General features: G+C 36.2%; 1 protein-coding gene across 12 annotated transcripts in view; it reads right to left on the reverse strand.

Moving 5' to 3' along the window:
* PPFIA2 (PTPRF interacting protein alpha 2) overlaps window positions 1-20,128 on the reverse strand; it is a 333,097-nt gene that overhangs the window by 55,165 nt on the left and 257,804 nt on the right. For all 12 annotated transcript variants that reach the window (XM_050324727.1, XM_050324724.1, XM_050324730.1 and 9 more), the window contains 3 exons: window positions 10,804-11,025; window positions 7,869-8,015; window positions 6,321-6,455 (listed from right to left, as the gene is read on the reverse strand). In XM_050324727.1, coding sequence (XP_050180684.1) covers window positions 6,321-6,455; window positions 7,869-8,015; window positions 10,804-11,025 — 504 coding nt within the window. The remainder of the gene's footprint in view (window positions 1-6,320; window positions 6,456-7,868; window positions 8,016-10,803; window positions 11,026-20,128) is intronic.

Consider the following 20,128-nt stretch of genomic DNA (forward strand, 5'->3'; position numbering starts at 1 on the left):
GAAGCTTCATTAGCTGAGTGCAAACTTTAAAAGCGAGTTACTTAATATTCACTGCTTCCATACACTTAATTACAGGTTAATGCAAAATACAAAGATAACCAAAGTAATACCTCTAGGTTCAAAGGGATCTCATTTAAGTCTTTGGAAACGCGGTCCTGTCTGTCATAACTCATCCTTGAAAAGACAACCTGTCTAGTTAGTTGTATAATTTACCTTTTTTTTCAAACTAAAAGTAAATTTTTAGTCCAAACTGTGCCATACCTTATTCCTTTAGCAGGAAGTGGTCTTTTCAATGCATGAAATAATTGTGATACTAGGTCTAACTCAGCAAGGTATATGTTTGAGCTATGTATAAATATTTTTGCATTATAGTTTTCAGTTATTTCACCAGAATACTAAAATGTCAGTAAGTAAATTCTTGGTAAAAAAGTCTTCCTGAATGCATCTCTGAGTACCTGCCCTTCATATTTCAGCATAAAAAGAACAGAGTTGATCTCCATATTCATCTCCCTTTACATTTCTTTGGTAGGATAGAAAGACTTGAAAATTAATTAAAATTCAATATGCCTTAAAATCAAAACAAATACCATTATTCTAAAAACTGTAAATATATTAGAATATTTTATGTTTCCTATATGTTCCCTTTGTTCTGAAAGTGTTATTCTCAATCACTCTAAAGGAACCAAATTATTTTATAACCAAGATATTAAATAATTAGGCCGAAATACTCATCTGGCAGCAAGTGCAAGTGTGCAGACTTAGTACCTACCCTGGGCTCTAATGTTGTTTAGGGTTTTTAACCACTGGTTATTACATGCCAAGTGCATGGGCAGCCTCTGCACCAGGGACATGAACCAAAAAGGTGTCCTCTGTAAGGGTCAGGGAGACAGAAACACATGTACTCTTATCTTCTCTCACTTGCAGAACCCACCTGCAGACAAAGAGCTCCAGTAACTGGTGTGCCTAACTGGAACATACTTCCAAAAAATTAGGGTTTCAACACCTCACATTGCACTTTATGCTGAGGACGCCCTCAGCTTCGGTCTCAAAGGGACCCTCCAGACAAAAAAATCCAGCAAATCAGCCGTTTTCTAAGGGATTTGCAAATCCTTCCTGCACAGATGTCCCCAGGCCACACTGTTACGATTGACACACCTGTGGCAGCTACATTTTTTTTGTTGTTCATGTATGTTATTCAGACTCAGACATTCCCACTGGAATTGGCTTTGAGAAGCTTGGCAGTCTACCATAAAAGTATTGAGTATCTCCATCTCTGCCTTGTAGTTTGAGGCACGAGGCAGAGGCTGAGATACCAGTGCTAGTTTGTTTCCTTTGCAGAATTTTATATACATGAGACAGAAGGGTCAACTGTGGACTCTGAGGGTCATAAACAGAAGCTAGATTTCTTCCAACTTGTTTTACTAAGAGTTAATTGAGTTAAAAACTTTGTAAAGTGGAATTCACGTGACATTGCTTGGCAGACCTTACCCTACATTCTTCTTCCTAATATGAGACTTGCAAGCCTTTTGCTAGTACTCTGTACAGGAGGATTAGTAAGACAAATAGTGTGGTATTCAGCAACTATCATTTAAAGCATTTAGCCAGAACATTCAGTTATTCCCAAATAAATTTGGGAAATTATGCATCTTAAACTGGATTAAAAATACATGGACAAAAGCTTAACTACATCTGACCCCTAGGAGAAACTAGCATGAGTCTTAATGCTCTCTTTGCACTCTTTATGCCATGAAATAACAAACAAATAGCCATTATAAACTAGTAACAAATGGAAAAACTTTGCACTGAGGGAACACCAAAGCAGCTTATGCTCTCTAAACCTGTTAAAACTCTGCTGATGCTTCTGCTGCTAATGTGCCCACAAAAAAGATGTTGCTTTCACATCATCTGTTACTGTTGACACTGCACATTTTCTAGCTCTTTGCATCTTAGTTAAAAAAAAAAAAAAAAAATCCAATTTCAGATGTAGAAAGCACCTGTATAATACAGGTGCTAGAATTTTTCTCCCTTGTGCTGAGCTGCAGGAACAAATCTAAATTTTCTAATGGTACAAACCAATTTCCCATGTTTTGAGACCCTGACTTTTGAGACCTGCAGTCTCCATATTTTCTACTAGTTTCTTATGATACGTATTCCTTTGGGCTATCTCTGGAATAAGGGAGTTATTCAAGAACAAAGAATGCATTATTGAACTGAGCTATGCAATTGAGGGTGAAAATGAGTGATCATGGTGCCTGAGTCACAAAGGTACCAGCTACTTCCTCAAATGCTCACAATCTACCCAGTTACAAATGTGACAAAACTCATTGGCTTAAATATCCCCTTTTTCTAAGCCCCAACCTTTCAGTGACTACATATTCACACATTCTTTCCCCTCCTTTGTTTCCCCACTACTTTCTGCACCTCCTAAATTTAATAAGCCATTCCTTCCACTTCGCTTTGTAAAATTTGTTTCTCTAATTTCTTCCTTCTATGAGGGCAAAATCTCCTGAGAAAAGGGAAGCACAATAAGAGAGGCATTTGAAAACACAGGAATGTGTTGTATATATGAAGTTTTCCTTGGCTTCCCTCCCCACTAAAGGGTTGTTTGGTTTTTTGGGTTTTTTAATTGATAAGAGGATTTATCAATTTCCTTCTCCAGACACATCATCTTGTCTCTCTCCCTTGTTCTCAGAGAGGTTTCTTATGAACCACATCCACTCCTTGCTCTTCTTTCCCCTCCTTGCATCCTTTCCATTGCAGACCTTCTCTTTTTACTTTTCTGCAACTTTTTCCCTGCTTAAAGCAAACCACACTCCCACACTGTCACAAAACAAGCACTGTGTCTCACTGGCCTTCAACTCTCAGTCATTTTTTATCACCTTTAAAATTAACTGAAGGTGTTACTATGCTAAATGTGATTTATTATGATTATGGTTTCCTCTTCTCCATCTCAGTGCTTCTCTAATGCAGCTGAAAAGCACAGTTGGTATTTTTGGTGACCTGCATACAGGAATGATGGAGAAAAATGCTGACTGCTGTCTTGTGATCAGAGAAGTGACATGGTACCTCTGCTGCACAAGCACTCACAGGGGTGAGGGACTACTAGTGGGAGTGAGCAATTGGAAGTAGGTAGATTCTGGTTGTCTCTACTAGACCCCTCCTGTTTGAAACTGTTTAACAAACTAACCATCTGAAGATTCTGGATGCTCTAATGTCTGTCCCTTCTGAGGAAAACGAACATTTTGCAGGATAAAGAAAGGTGTAGTTAATACTGGTGGGAGGTTCTTTCTACGAGGAACTGCCTCTTCTCCAGAGCAGGCAAAGTGACCAATACTGTGAGAGTGAGTAGAAGGTGGCTCAATGAGTCATGGCAACCTAAATCTTGGGATACATGCTGAGAGCTGTGCTACTTGTCATGACCAGACAGATACCAGTGCGATGGCCAGGCAGGACAGCACAGTATATGGGATCATGCTGTTCCAGGTTAGTCTGCCACAGGCTGACTAACCCTCCAGTTGCTCACCCAATGGGCAGAACATAGTGGAAACAAAGCCAAAGAAAAGTTCAAATGATTAATGTTAATTTATGGGTACTTATCCGAGTTCACTGTATAGTCCAAATTTTTGGAAGTTCACTCCTTATGAATTAGTTTGGGCATGGAAAAGTAGCAAAAAGACATTCACCAGCATATATACACAACCCCCCCCAAACAACTAATTTTAAAAATGGAGAAGGATCTCAATCTATATCCTTCTTTTACAGAATTCCAACCCAGATTTATTATGAGCCAGAGTATAAGAAATTGAATGCAGAACTGCAACATGCATCTTTTAAATTTGAGGGGGGGGGAAATACAGTCAAATCCAGAAGATATTTGTTCTGGTTTATCTCCACTTGTAAGTAATTGGTCTTATATTTTACCCACAGTGAAGCGGTCATAGTTTCCAGTTAACCCATATTACTTTCCTTTAAAATATATGCAAAGCATGTTAGGCTTAACTCACCTCTTTGGTATGATTGTAACCCCACTAATCTCAGAGAAGCCACTTTCACTGAGGTAGTACAAAAGCAAGGAAAATCAACTTTGATTTTTTCTTTTTTCAGCACAGAAAGGCTAATTTGGGGGCTCTTTTACTCAGTATACATAGACATTGCAGTGATCACATTGCTCACGTAGCCAGACTTTTGCTAGTCTGTAGTCAGATAATTTGAATCCTACTGACAACATGTATGTTGGCATAAAGTTCAACCAAGGCAAAATTAATTCAGCGTTATTCAGCCCCTTAGGTAGGTCTTGCAGCTTTCTTTGAATAGCTAGTGTGGTAAGACCAAACCAGTTAGCTAACTTAAAACTACATAAGTAAGCTTTATTGACTACAGCACTGTCCTTGGTTCCAAGCTACATTTATGTGATCCATGAAAAGAACTGGTCTTTAAGCTTCAGAGCTGTCAAACCAGCCCTTTAACAAGCTCTACAGTCTGCAAAGACATTGTATACAAGATACATAAACCACAGCCTTATTTAGCCTATTGACCAAGTTATGACCTTCTTCTTCACGTCATGTATTCCAAGGCAGCACAATTTTAAATAAAATAGATGTCTTCAGTTTTTCATGTAATTGCTGAGAAATTAACAGAACCAGTATTACAATCTAACAGAGCTTCCTGCTTGGCAAAACTTTGATCAAGTACATCAAAGTGAAATGGGGTGGAGCATTAGCTCACTAACCACATCCCATGAAATAATGTAAGAAGACAAACGGAGATGTATATTGCAGCTTTATGGTCACAGTAACAATAGTATCTCATGGAAGTCCCTGTGTGCTCTGCACGGTTGAAATGGGATTTTTTTTACAATATTTGTCATTATATATGTTGAAGGAAAAATGCAGTTGCAAGAAAAGACATGCTTGAGACTGCAAAATACTTACTGATGGCTAATTGCTGGAGAACTTACTCAGGAAAATTCCTCTTAAAACAGAAAACAGTATTTTTAAGCTACTGAGGGCATTAGAATATGTGATTATCTGCTGAATCAGAAACAACTGAAAAATATTGTTAAAACGTCAAGGGATTTCTTTTATGTGCACCTGAGTTTTTATTAAAATGCAGTGATATTTATTTGATATTTCATGTAGCTCTTTTTGCTGATTATTCTTGGATTCCTCCCCACCCCTCCCCTAGTTTTCAGTCTTCCTTTCATATTTCCACCCATTCATATAAACCTAAAGTGGACAGTACAAAGTCTTGATTACTGAATAATGATCCTGCCTTAATAAAAAGCCCCTCCCCCAACCCCCTCAAAAGCCTTCCTTTCTTTCTTTGTTTCTACTTCTTAACTAAATTACTTAAAAATCAGACTTTATTACTGAGATGTTCAGCACTTAAGGCTTCACTATAAATGGAAAAACATGAGAACTGAAAAAATCCATTAAATTTAAAAATAGCTAAACACATAAATAATTAGAAGCATTCCTTAGCAATAGTGAAAGGAAAGCTTAGATAAATCCGAATTAGATGTAACACAATATCTTAAATGCATTTTTATTTGTCTGATTTTAAGAGATAGAGAATAAACTTCATTATATGTCTTTACAAAGCTGATAATATTTGAACTATAGTATTAACTACACATGCGCCTGAAAGGATCAGAGGTCAAATATGAAAACCATGCTACTGAAAATTTATCTTTATCTTCTTATTTCTTTGTGAGATAGTAGCCATATAATAAATTTATCAGAAAAAAACCAGTTTGAAATCATGTCAGGGTTTCACATTTATTTTTGCAGATATATGATAAAAAGAATCATTCAAAACAAACCTTGTAAGAATGTACTGCAAGTTGTCTTCAGTTGTACTGCACAAATGATCCCAGCTGCCACCATGATTTGATTTTATAGCACTTATTGCAATGAAAATAAGTATTGTTTATATACATGGTGGATAAAAATGTCCAGAAGAACTAAGTACATGTAGGAATGGGACTTTCCCCACCCCTTTATCCTTAAATTACAAATTCTTACACAGTAAAATGAATCCTCCAAGGGCAAGTAACGCTCATATGTATTGGAAATACACCACTCCCTTGTAAATATAGCCTAGGCTAACTTACAGGTAACTACTCTTCCTATTAGCAAAATGCTAAGAATTACAAGCACAGCATTGAGACCATTCCTGGTTAAACTTGTGGCAGATATTAATGAGGAAACATTTTCTTCTTTCAAATCAGCTTGAAGCTACTTTTGTTTTCTCCTTGAGGTGAGGAATCATGATGTAAATCAGTATCAAAAAATGTGGCTTCTGAAGTGAGAAGTCAGTACCTTAGTCAGAGCTGCAATTCTCTGAGCCAGTTCAGCCTCCACTTCAGGTAGGGTTTCAGCCTTCCTCATTGTCTGCTGCAGCTTCTGCTCCGCCAGCTCTAGACGCTCTTGCAGCTGTCTGTTTTTGTCTTCCAACTGAAGGCCAAAGACAGATAGACAGGTAAAAAAATAAAAAACAGAATTCAGATTTTTCCTTCCCTTTCTAAGGTATCAGTGAAATGATAGCAAAACTCACTACCAGGCAAGATACCCCACCATTTGAGAGAGCTTGCAGGAGAGGTATTAACTCAAGCATGGAACAGTGTAGGCTGCCAGTCTTACTAGTGATTTGATCACACAAAGGTGAACAAGTTGTAAAATGGCATCAATTAGGATAAAAAAAGAACATAATGAAAAAGTAGTGTGATTTTAGATTTTTTTTTTTTTTTTAGATTTTAGATTCTTTTTTAATCCTTGAAAAAGCATGAAAAGGTCAGCTTTTCACATTGCAATGCTGCAAATCAACTTTAAGTCTGACCATATCTAAGACCAGTTTTTTGGATCCCTGCTTTGAGTAGGCAGAACTCTACAGCACAACATGACTTACGCTGGCTGCAATAAAGACTCAGATGCATGTACCTTACTTTTCCATTGTTGGGTGGGGTTTTTTTCCTTAACAATTGAAAATAACTCTTATAATAGTCTAAGGAAGCTGGCAGAAGCTGGAGAGTTTGAGTTCTGTTGGTTTGACGTACAGAATAAAGTTCCACGTACATATATACACATATACAGAGAGGGATGCGTGGAGGTGTGTGTAAATATATCTGCATACAGTTATGGAATTAGAGATTATCACACCATAGAGCCTAATTTCCTGTATAGCACTTTAAATTGCTTCAAGACATGCTAGGTGACAAAAAAGTCTGATACTGAGGCTGACTTTGAATTATACAGTATGAATTATATTCATTTGATGTTAACTTTCAGTTTATATTGTATTCTTCAAATTACAAAGCAGTTTGTAATGTTCAGTTTACATTCGAGCTTTTCAATCACCATGGAAACAAAATACCAAGAGGGAAAGCTGCAGTCATGTTACACGCTTTTTAAAAACATATTCACAGATTGCTTAGCTTTGTACTATCTTATTTACACTCTACTTATATGTGGAATCATCAGAATATATTGTATGCAAATTTTGATCTTTCCTTCAGAAAGCAATTTTGTTTAGCTCAGACTTTTTTTTTTTTAAATAAAATTCTAAAATTGTTACATAAGAAGCAAAGATATTCCATTACTGAGGGGATATTACTGTGTGCACTTATGCAAGACACTATCAGAAAACAGTTATTTTCCAATACGGTACATTTTGAAATTGTTATTCACAGTTCTAGCAGCTGATATGAAACAGAGGTACTGGACAATTTAGGGTATTTTAGATTAACTGATCTGTTGATTAAAAATTAAAAGATTAACCTAATGGAAACCTCCCACAGTCAATCTGTGCCCTTTTTTGCATTAATTGTCATTGGGTACGAAGAAAACAACTGAATAATGCAGGTACCACACCTGACGTAGGATGGCCTCCTTGTTTGCCAGTTCATTTTCTAGCTTATCGTTCATGTCATGTATGGAGGTGGATTCTCTCTGAGCACTGAGGTAGCGCTTCTCTAGCGTGGTTATTCTTTCTTCCATATCTTCCTTTTGTGCCATTGCCTAATATAACAAAAAATCCCCCATCAGGAACCATGTAACAAAAAAGGAACCATGTAACAAAAATGCTATGTAATTTTATACCAGTTTAATTTTCATGCTAACAGTAGACAGGGATGTAAGGTATGGTCAGCAGAAAATCTTTGGGTTTAAAGAGAATTTATTTTCTTTTGGATTTTTGAAACTATGATATAGTATCTGTTGAATACAGGAAACAGAAACAAATCCCATTTTATTTATATTTTTCCAGTTTCTCTATTTTTCAATGCAGAAAATCATAGCAAACACAGCTCACATTTACTTGTTTGCTTCTTAAACAGGCTGGCTTGATCAGAAAATATAAAAACTGATTAGTTACACAATAGAAACATAGTACAGTGTTATGGGGAAAAAGTATATGCAAATTCCTACTCTTATTCTTATTCTGCTAAAATTTTCTTCTGAAGTACCTGTAGCAGGCAGCCTGTGACATTGAAGGTTCAGGAACACAAGTGACCATGATGTTGGATACATAACATAACCATACCATATGGGTATGTTATCCATATATGTTATGGGTAGGACTTCTTTAAAATCTTGAGCTGGTTTTACTCATGTTCTAAAAGCTGAGGTCAACAGTTGTAATTTATCTAGATTATTTCTTACTCTGTCTATTATATTGTTTCTTTCTCTTCAATTAGTTTAGTGAGAGTTTAATTTTCTGCATTGGGACAACTATCTTTTGTGGTTGTATGAAATAATGAAAGGCACTTCCACCTTCACAAATACATTTCACAGCAGATTTTGCACTGGTATTTGGTAATTATTCTACATGCAAATGTACTAGTGGCCACTTTGCTTAGGAAGAAAAAAAAAATGAAAGCAAGTAAGCCTGCACCTGGTATAAGAGAAACAGCAAGTGGCAATCAAATGTCTCAGAGACAGCAATATTTGCAAAGAGTTAAATAGAATGGAGGTGTTAGAATCCCCTAGTGACCTAATGTAGCAACGGTGGAAAAGGAGAGAGGCATCATAGCATCACAGAATTGTTAAGGTTGGGTCATCAGGTGTCTAAGATCATCAAGTCCCACCATAAACGTAGCACCATCACCATCACATCCTCAAGTGCCATATCAACGTGTTTCTCAAACATTTCCAGGGATGGCGACTCCAACACTCCCTGGGGAACTTGTTTCAATGCTTGACAACCCCTGCAGTGGACAAATGCTTCCTAAGACCCAATTAAAACCTACCCTGGCACAACTTCAGGTCATTTCCTCTCATCTTGTCACTTGATACCTTGGACAACAGACCACTCACCTGGCTACAACCTCCTTTCACATAGTTGTAAGAAGCGATAAGGTCTCCCCTGAGCCTCCTTTTCTCCAGCCTAGAAAACCCCAACTCCCTCAGCTGCTCCTCATAAGACTTGTGCTCCAGACCCTTCACCAGCTTTGCTCCCCTTCTCTGGACATGCTCCAGCACATCAATGTCTTTCATATAGGGAGGGGCCCAGACATGGACACAGAACTTGAGGTGTGGTCTCACCAGTGCCAAGCACAGAGGGACAATAAATTCTGTAGTCCTGCTGGCCACACTATTTCTGATACAGGACAGGGTGTCATTTGCCTTCTTAACCTGAGCACATTGGTGGCTGCTGACCAGCACCCCAAAGTTCTTTTCCCCCAGACCACTCTCCAACCATTCTCCCTGCAGCCTGTAGTGCTGTCTGGGGTTGTTGTGGCACAAGTGCAGGACCTGACACTTCATCTTATTGAACCTCATACCACTGGTCTTGGCCCACTGATCCAGCCTTTCCAGATCCCTCTGTAGAGCCATTCTACCATCCACTAGAACAACATTCCCACCCAACTTAGTGTCATCTGCAAACTGACTGAGGGTGCCTCTGATCTCCTTGTCCAGATAATCAGTAAAGATATTAAACAGGACAGGATTTTTCATCCAGTGAAGAGTGTACCCGTCCAAGCCATAAGCTTGTTTTTTCCTGGAGAATGTCATGGGAGACAGTGCCAAAGCCTTTGTTTCATTCAGTACATGTGTTAATTTCTTGTACAAGAAATTAAGGTTGGTCAAGCAGGTCCTGTCTCTCACACTCCCATGCTGGTTGGGCCTGATCCTCTGGCTGTCCTGCATGTGCCATCTGATGGCACACAGGATGATCTTCTCTGTAACCTTCCTGGGAATCGACGTCAGGCTGACAGGCCTGTAGTTCCCTGGATCATAGATCAGTGAAAACTAGGCTTTGTAACTGGATAGAAATGATATAATACTTAAAAGGGGCAGAGTACAAAGATGTGGAGAGACTTTGAGCCTGTGCCAAGCATCAGAAACTGTGAAGAAATATTTCTTCCAGAATAATAGAAATAACAGTTTAAATATATGCATACAAATTCATATACATACACACACAAACATAAATCCATATGAAATGCCTATATTATAGGAAGCAATAAAGGAAAAATAACTAATACATACTGAAATAGATTCTGGAAGCCAACCATCCAGACATATTGAGAGCATCTGCCTAAGAGATGATACTGTAGGGAACACTAAGTAGCAGCACAAATTTAGAGGAGGAAAGGGAAGGAAAATTAAATTACATTTTCACTTCTTGAGAGAGAAGAATAGATTTTTAGTACTATTTCTTAATGTAAATTTTCTGTCTCCTATGTTCAATGACTTTCACCAGTGCTCAGCTTTTGCTGACCATATACATTGGCCTTTATCACTTTGTAGCGGGTATCACAGGGACAACAATCAAGAAATCAAGTGTACGTGGTGAATTCCTTACCTCTCTAATGTCTCTCTGATATTTACTGTTCATTTCCTCTGTTTTAATGAGCTCCTTTCTCGTGGTCTCTGCTTCCTGCTCTACCTCTCCGACCCGGGACGACAGTGCAGCCAAACGCTCCTTCATTTGTGCCATTTCATAGTTTTGCTTTTCCAGGAGTTCCTGAAGTTCAACAACTTGACTGGCTTCATCATTTGAGTCGATTGAGCCATTTGATAGGCGCTGTTAATGAAGAAGTGACATTATTGATTAATTATCTTTTAATGTGGACTCTAACCAAATAATTTCTAAAACAAAGATTATTTTAAAAATTACCAAAGTAACTAGGAAAGGAAAAAGATATACTCTTGGTAGATAAGACAGGTATACTTATAAAAATAGCAAAATATTAATTCATATCAATGGATTCCAGAATGTAGCATCACATAGAGATGTAAACACTTGCACTGAAAGTAGAATACTATATACAAAAAGCTTTAGTTTAGTATTCAGTATTTGAGTACAGATTATAATACTACTCCCAAAAGGCACCAAATTGCATGCATTTGTCTTAGCTAAACTTAGACAGCATTTTAACTTAAAGTCAACGTCATTTGCAGAATAGGTCATGCTGCAGACAGGAAATAATACTAATAAATCACAAAATCACTGTACCAGAAAGTGCTTTCAGTCTGGACAACATACTGGTTAGGTCTACATTAGAAACAAGTTCTGCTGAAGCAATTTATGTGCTGCTGAAAGCCCTGGTATGAATATGGTTAAAAAGAAGAATTTAAAAAAAAAAAAAATAATAAAATAAAATTCCAGAAAACACATCGCATTTGGAATATGATCTCAGGAATATGATTTATATTGCAAATAAATAATTTCAGGATAGAAGTGTCAAATATATCTATACAGAAATCTTCTCCCAAATTTATTAGAACATTAGTTTCCTTAATGGCTTTAACAACATTCTTTTTGCAATCAACCATAAAATGAACCCAGATCAACACCACCTGCCCCGCTGTGGATCATTGAATAAAATTACTTTACTTTAAAAATTCATTACATCAAAGTCAGTTCCACAGTTGTGTTCTTTATACTAGTTAATGATATTATGGATATTTTATGTTACCTCCTGAACCATCATTAACCTATTTTCAGGACACTACGGTAAAATGCTGTAGCAAACTAAAAACTTATGTACACTTAGTTTGATGTTTGGAAAGTGTTCAATTTACCTACTTGAATCAAAATGCCATTACTATGCAGCAGTCACAAATGTAAACAAACCAGTACTCAAACAGGATAAAACAGTCACACTTTATTCCATTTTGAAAATTTGTGATAACTTTTTTATCTATGACAAGTATAATCTGTTTTACAGTTTTAATCTCCTACAGCAATTTTATCAGTTTTCACAGATGAACAAATTTTATCTTGCATGGAATTTGCCCTACAATTCTCTAAAGAGTGGTCCAGGAATGCTGCAAGCTTATAATAGGCCAAGATTCAAATCCCAAATGCAAGAAATGGCATGCTACAGTATCTAGGAGTATGTTCACTGGCAGAGAAATATTTTCTTTTCATTAATAAAACTTGTTTTCTCAAGATATTAATAACTAAAGCACATATAGATTAAATCTGAAAGACATAAAATTTTACTACTTATTTATTTAGTATGTGAGACTTCTGGAAAGACAAATAATTCTGCATTTAGAATTTGTCTCTCACCACTAAACAAATATTGTGATTGCCCATTATGCATATACATATTTTGATCTATACACATAAACTTCCCTCATAATTTGAAGAACTCCCTGTACAAACTGCTTTAATTCTAATCATTGCTCACTTTTTGTTTACATTTTTCCTACAATCATATATGGAGCTGGTTGGTATTTAAAATTTCCAGCTTACTAAAGATGCCAACATTTTTCCTTAGTAAGATCAGAATAAAAGAAGTTTTCTTTACAAATGTGAATAAAATTTTAAAGACTCATCCTAAAATCTGGTATTTTTAGAATTCTTAAGCATACTTTAAAAGTTTATCTAGGGCTTTTAACTGACCTTTTGTCATTTTTATGTCATGTTCTTATTTTTTGATATATCCATTATGTCGGTCCATCAATACAGTAATCACTTCAAGAGACACAGGTAGAAAGTTATTGAGCATTAATTCAAAGGATAACAGATATCACATTCCTCAGTTTTTCAGAAGGGTTTTTATCAACAGTTCTATGGTAATAATCTTCCCTCTCTCCCCTAAAAATTGCTTAAACAAGAATGAGAAAATATGCTATGACAGTAGAAGCAAAAGGTATCCTGTACAGGATGCTGATTCAAATGCATTTTCTGAATTATTGAAGGAGCAGGAACCTCCAATGCTGCAGAGAAATTCCTTATGGAATTAGCTGAGGTGGGGTTTGGGGCAGTGGGGCAGAATTGCAGCATGTTCCCTATTACTGGTGTGAATATTGTCTATGTCTCAACTTTTACCTGTTTATTTCTTTTTCTTGTTCTTTCTCTAGCTGAATTTGTTTTATCTAGTTCAATTTTTTGTGTTGAAATATTTTCTGGTACTCAAAGGGTTTCTTGTTGTTGATGTTGTGTATTAATGACAATCCATTGCAATTAATTAATGAATTGCAATGTTGATGCTGTATATTAAATTACAATCCATTATAAATAAATAATTAGATTTCATTATTTTAAACATTCAACTAAGTTTTTAATAGATCTCTGTTAATTATTACCTGAAGCAAAAAGGGAAAAAACTTTTCAGAAGAGTATTCTCAGAAAAACATTTTTAAAGTAGACATTTTTAACTGTCATATCCCTACACCATACAAAATCCGTAATATTTGCAAGAAATAATGTCAAATTAGTTTAGGGGGAGCAGAAAATAAACTACTGAAAGTAAGCTTAAACAATTAGAAAATCTTTAAAGGAAGGCAAGAAAGTTAATAAAAACTTTCGAAAGGGTCGAAATATTCCAGTACAGAAAACAAAAATGTTCATGGTCCCAAGATCTGTCTTACAAATTAGTCATGCAGATAAAATCTTCAACAAATTTTATGATGCTGTCTGTTAAAAGTGGTGATGAAAAAGCTACATATGGACACACTCCTTAGTTTCAAATATTTCACATAAAAGAATCTACTAGCAATGGCTACTTATCCCACAAAAAAGAAATGTGGCAAATAGCTAGCATGTTTCAATGTTTTGAGTTTTTTCTACTATGTAGTTTACCCAGTTAGCAGAGAGTCCATCTGTTTCTATCACATTTACTTATTTAGATTTCAATGCTGCAGAAATGGTATCATCATATATTCTCAACTTCATCTTTTTCACTTTCTACAGTCATGGCAGGTACACACAGCTGTAACATGTGCTTTCCTGCCACACACGCCATAAGGGTCTCTGGCCTCTACTCCTGCCCTGTTCCACAGGTTCTCAGCCAGATGAGAAACCTGCTTGAAAGGCCCAATACAACCTTAGATGTCTTTGCTTGGACTAGTTCAGACCAAACAAACATGTATAAGCAATGTAGCTCTCTTCCTCTCCTGAGAAGAATGAGGGAAAGAGCAACAGCAAGAGGATGCCTGTTGTGGGTTTTTGGAAGCTCATTTTTGGGAGGTTTTTCCTTTTCACCCCCCTCTACCCCGAATATATCATCACATCAGATAAATAACTGAGAAATCCCAGTCCATACTAAGAGTTTCAGAGATACTCTTACTTCATAAAGGAAGCCTTTACTCACACAAAGAGAGTGGAACAAGACAGGAGGAGAAACAGAAAGGATGGAATTAATTGTCAAGTAAACCTGATGACAGTGATGGTATTAACTACAATGGCACACTCCAGAGGAAGTCAAAGTTCGAAAAATATCCCACAGGACCAAGAGCCATAAGGGGTAATAGGGATTAAACAAGAAATGTCTGGAGGGAAAAAAAAAATCTTTGAATTTCTTAAAGTCTGTGGAAATGGTGGAGGAAACTAAATGCTCCCTAGCACTGAACGGTATGAAAAGGAAACCAGTATTCCTGGTATCTGGCTTGCTTTTCTTCTTTCAGGATTCAAAAAGTACAGCAATAATACAATCTGCTGCTCATGTAGGAGTATCAGCAGGGAGAAGGACAGCAAACTGGAGCATTACACATAACCATAAATCCCCCTTATATTTCTACTTCTCTCCTGTATTCTCTCTGCCATGAGATAATAAAAGGAAAATCAGCTGCAGACTGGTTTACTAAGGTAAACCAATAACAATGGTTAAAGGAACATCATGAAAAAGTGTGAAATAAGACTAACCCAGAACACTGTAGCCTCTGTTTATCCAATTCATATTGCCCTTTGAATGAAACACTAGCAATAATACTGAAGGCTAACTGATTGGAGGTACACTTAAGGTTAAAAAAAAAAAAGTAAGGACAGCAGACTACGACAGTTATCAAAAGCACTGGTAAAATTTTTCCAGGTCAGATAGTAAAGTTCTTCTCAATTTTATTTTGTAGAAAGAACCTTACATTCAACAACATATGGTGTAAAATAGAAGACAAATTCCAAGAACAGTAAAAAGTACCTCCAAGTGATATTTTCTCTCCAGCTGTAAAACATTTAACAAATATGTTGGTCTACATACTATTGACTAGTAGTATTTTGTGTATTTATGTATTATGTGCTAGAATTTAACATCAGACAGTAGTGAGAAGGAAAACAATAATATCTCAGGGGGTTACCTCAACAATCTGCAGTGGAGACAGGACTTATTACCTTGATGGAACTCCTCATCTGTGCCCCTTAGTTTTGGTGGCATGAGCACAGGTGATTCACATGATGCCCATGAGCACACAGCATTTCTATGCTGGAGGACTAAATTAAGCTGTCTAACCAAAAGGGACCTTTGAATACTGAAAGTAATCTTAAAATTTCAATAGTCTTGTCTTCCAGAATTCCTAAAACAAGCCAGTATTTTTATAGTGTAAGCACTGGGTTGTGTGTTTGGGGTTTTTGTGTTTTGGGGTTTTTTTAAACCTAAAATTGTGTGCCTTTTTTCTACTGTTTACTAAGATGCTCTCACAATCCTTTTTAAAGGAGTACTAGCAAGTTCATTGCACTATAAATCCTTAGTGTCAAAATTGAGGTCCTCACCATGTTCTTAAGTAAAAATAATGTCATTATGGTTTTTGAGAGTTCATACTGAATAAATTTCTCTCAGGTTCTTCTCCTAATGTTCAAGGGAACTGTGTTTGGCTGGCTACCTTGAGCAAATACCCAAATGACTTCTGACATATGTTACACTAGAGTCATGTCAGAATCAAGTAATCTTTAAAAACATGAAAAGTTTTGGAAAAAACCCACTCTTTTGATTAAACATATATATTTATTGGTAAACAACAAAATCTAGCAGTAAAATGGGTTTTCAAAAGTCTGCATATAGGTAGTTCTATTTTAACTATGTGAGCGTTCATTTGACCATATAAATATTGCAAATGTATGTAAAGAAAGAATATGAGATTCTGCAAGTTCTCTCAATAACAGTGTTTTCTTTTTTCTTTTCCAGTATGAGGTGGGACAGGAAAGCAACAACCTAAAGCATACATAAAAAAATAAAGCAATGGATACAAGCTAAGGCTGAGCAAGAAATTGTTTTCCAAAAAATCATGGTATTTAGAAAAGGCTATAAAAATAAGACAGAACTGTTTCTAAAGAACGGAACATCATTGCTGCGGAAGCTCTTGGAGACCAGAATGTAACGCTACCTACCTCCAGATATGATGTATCTTCATATCTGCCAATAAGCCTGTGACCCTATAACTCACAGTGACTGGACTTCAAGAGGATTCTTTTTACTATAGTGCAGAGTTCTTCCACATCTATTCCAATCAAATACCTCATGCAAAATATTTAAAAGAAAGTGATACTAAAACAGATATATTGCTATGCAATAGTCCAATCACAAATGGCAACTAAACAAGCAAAAGCAGTATGATCATCCTCTGTATAATCAGCACAGAAACCAAAACGTGTAAAGCTATGCCAAAAATAGCAGCATTACACCTAAGCTGTCACAGTCATTTCTAAGTGGTTGGTTGCCTCTCTGAAGGTTATGCTACTTCTCTAGGTTGCTCCACACATTTTTGTCCATGTCAGGCAGTATTCTCATAATCATTAGAGGTCTCCTCTTCAGTTACTCCAAATTTTCTCCAACTTTTAATCAACTATTAAACCCAGTATTCTTTCAGCTAAAATTTTTCCTCCCTACTCCAATACTGATGTAAAAATAGCTAACTTCTCTGTCACTTTTCTCTCCAAACTTTCTTGCTCTTTCTACTGAGCCATCAAACAACTCCTGCTTTAATTACTAATTTAAGAATCTAGAAGTTCTACTTCCTGGTCACCTTTCAGCATGTATTCATCTTTCTGATGCCTGTGATCATATGTCACACTTTAGTTATTTTGCAAAATGAGCTTGGGGAAAAAAAACTTCACTTAATAGGTGGGCTTTCTTTTTTTCTTATTGCTGGTCTCTCCCAGAATGCCTGCCTGATTCTCTTTTACACTACCAGAAGAGTGTCTGAGCTTGAACATGGGAGACAGAAATCAGTTACTGCTACTTCATTATAAGGGCTTGTTGTTTGTCCAAACCAAACTATACACACAAACTCTGCCCTCATTTGCCTTGACTAACTCGTTTCTCCATTTTACCATTAGTAATGACTGTCCTGACAACTTATTTCACTAAGCCATGCAGCGAATTCTGTCAGCTAGCACAGAGATTGAAATATGAAATTCCCCTGGAAAATTCCCCTTTTAAAGCTGTGTTTTACCAGGTTTAATATGTATACTATGTAGGGTTTTCTACTTAGTAAAAGGGAAAAGAAACTTATATAACTGAAAGACAAATGAATTTATATGAAACAGACAAAGAGCTGACTACTTGAAAAATTAAAAACAAGAGAGGTCTATTAATTTATCATTTAAACAATGCATAAGTAAGCAGCTTCTCAGTATAATAAACTCCCTGTGCTATAGGGTTGAGCAGTAAGTATTCATAGCTATGCAGACATACTAAACTATTAAGCAGAACAGTACTTACAAAATATTTGCTTAGACACTTTCCAAGGAAATACTGCGTACTCTCCTAGATTTACTCCTTAATCCCAGCTGCAGCTTTTATCCATGTTTCCTTTCACTCTGAAAACTCCTCACCTCCCCAGGTGTGCCAAGCCATCAATCTTCATTAAGTACCCCTCAGCACATGCTTCTTTAATTAGCTTTATCAATCTTAATCCAGAAAGAAGTGATTAGTAAGACAGAAAGATATCTGCACTGTTTGGAAACAAACCCACCATCCACCTATCAAATGTATTTTGTATCAGGACTGTATTATTTCTTTAATTCAGAATGTGCACACTCTGGGGCAAGGACCATATCTGCCACTATTTTTTATATATCACTCCCACTACTTTTTATACATCCTGCATTCTGACTTCTCTCAGACAACAGGCAAAGAAAACATCCTTACAGTAAACTTCTTCTAAGTTACAAACACCCCTTTGATGGTTGGTGTTCAATCGTTGCTAGTTCCACTTTTTAAATGGTTCTTCTGAGGGCTCCATATACCCTGCCTTCACTCCATTCTCTGGCATTCCACTACACTGCCAGTTGAAAGGAAAGATTTTTAAAATTTATTCGTTCAAAACAAAGGAGTGCATGTGATATAAACTAATAAGTAAAAACGGAAACTGGAAATTTTCTGCAGTTTTCTATTAATCACACAAAGTGATCAGAAAATCCAAAAATAATGAAGTTCAAAAATGGAATAATTCTGATGATTGCTCTAAAAGGCAATTGTTACTTTTATTAGTTGCATTTGATTTGTACTCTGAACATTTTAGCCTGCTGTGTTTGTCTTGGCTAAACACCTTTTACTCCTGCAGGATACAATGTCTACCATTGTTGTCAATGTTTTCACATATTTTAGTATTCATAGCCTACTAGCATTTGATTTAATTATTATAATACGTTCGTGTTATGAGAAAGAAATAAAAATGTGATTCTTAAATAAGCTGAATGTGACTGCCTGAGGTATATTATGAAGCAAAACAGACCCAGCTGTTTAGTTCTTGTAAAAAGTAATTATATACAGCTCTGAGTTCCTCATAAAATGTAAAATTATTTATTTAGGAGAACAAGGTCTTTGTTGTACCAGAAATACAGACTCTTATACCTATCCTGTATATGTGTCTGTTTCTGTCTGACTGAAATACTCTGGTATTATTCTGAAGGGAAAGGAAAAATTATGCTGGTAAAACTTCACCTACTATGGGCAGGACCAGTGTGGCACAGTGGTTAGAAAAAGTAGGTAAACCCATAAAACTACTTAAGGAGTTTAAATTTTACAGTTATGGATTTTGGAATGAAGAAGAATACCCTTATTAGCAGGTTATAGGTTTCATAAGGACATACAAACTATTAAGAATAAATTAATAAAAGCATAAAATAGGACCAAACAGGCTTTGCATTTTACTAGTTTCAATTGTATTTACAAGTTTCATTAAAAAAATTGCAGCAATAAAGTTTAAAAATAGAAACACTGTCCTTCCAAGGAGAAACACCACCATACACACTGCATTTGAATCCTTAGCTTTCATGTCTTCAGTGTAACTGAAATCCACGCTCAAGTGGATTTGTCAAGCAGGAAACTTCCTGTGCATACATGACATCTTTGGGAATAAATATAGTTATTCCCCAGGCCAATTAATCTCTGATAAAACTCTATTAACATCAGAAGAATTGTAGCAATGATTTATTGTATGTTTGAATTAAAATATGTGGGACAGAATTTAGGAATGTTCTCCAATATGAAACAGAAATAAGCAAGATATAATTACAACTGAAATAGATACTTTAATGGTGGACATCTAAGGTGTACAAACATCAGATCCACTGTTTTCCAAAGCAACTTCAATCCTTCCCAGTTTGCATATGATCATTTCTGAAAATATGCTGTTCTACTGAATAGTTCAATTTCTACAGTTCTTATGGAAGCTGAAATAAATACCAGTATTAAATAATGAGTTTATTTGAAAACAAACTACTTATTCACAGCATCTTGGTTTGGAGGGTTCAGCAAGCAGCATTTTAAAGAGGCAGAGTTGATATCAGGAAATGAGAGCACACTGCTTTCTATTAGCATCTGACACTCATTCCTATTTCTTGCTCTAGTTTCATATGGTAGATGGAGTATAAGACTCAGTCAAAGGTTCAGGCATCCCAATATGTCTTTAAATATACTGGTTATTATATTTAGTAAGGATATTTTAATAAGAATTAT

Source organism: Myiozetetes cayanensis, unplaced genomic scaffold, assembly GCF_022539395.1.
Source record: "Myiozetetes cayanensis isolate MyiCay16 unplaced genomic scaffold, myiCay2020 scf3, whole genome shotgun sequence".
Classification (NCBI taxonomy): domain Eukaryota; kingdom Metazoa; phylum Chordata; class Aves; order Passeriformes; family Tyrannidae; genus Myiozetetes; species Myiozetetes cayanensis.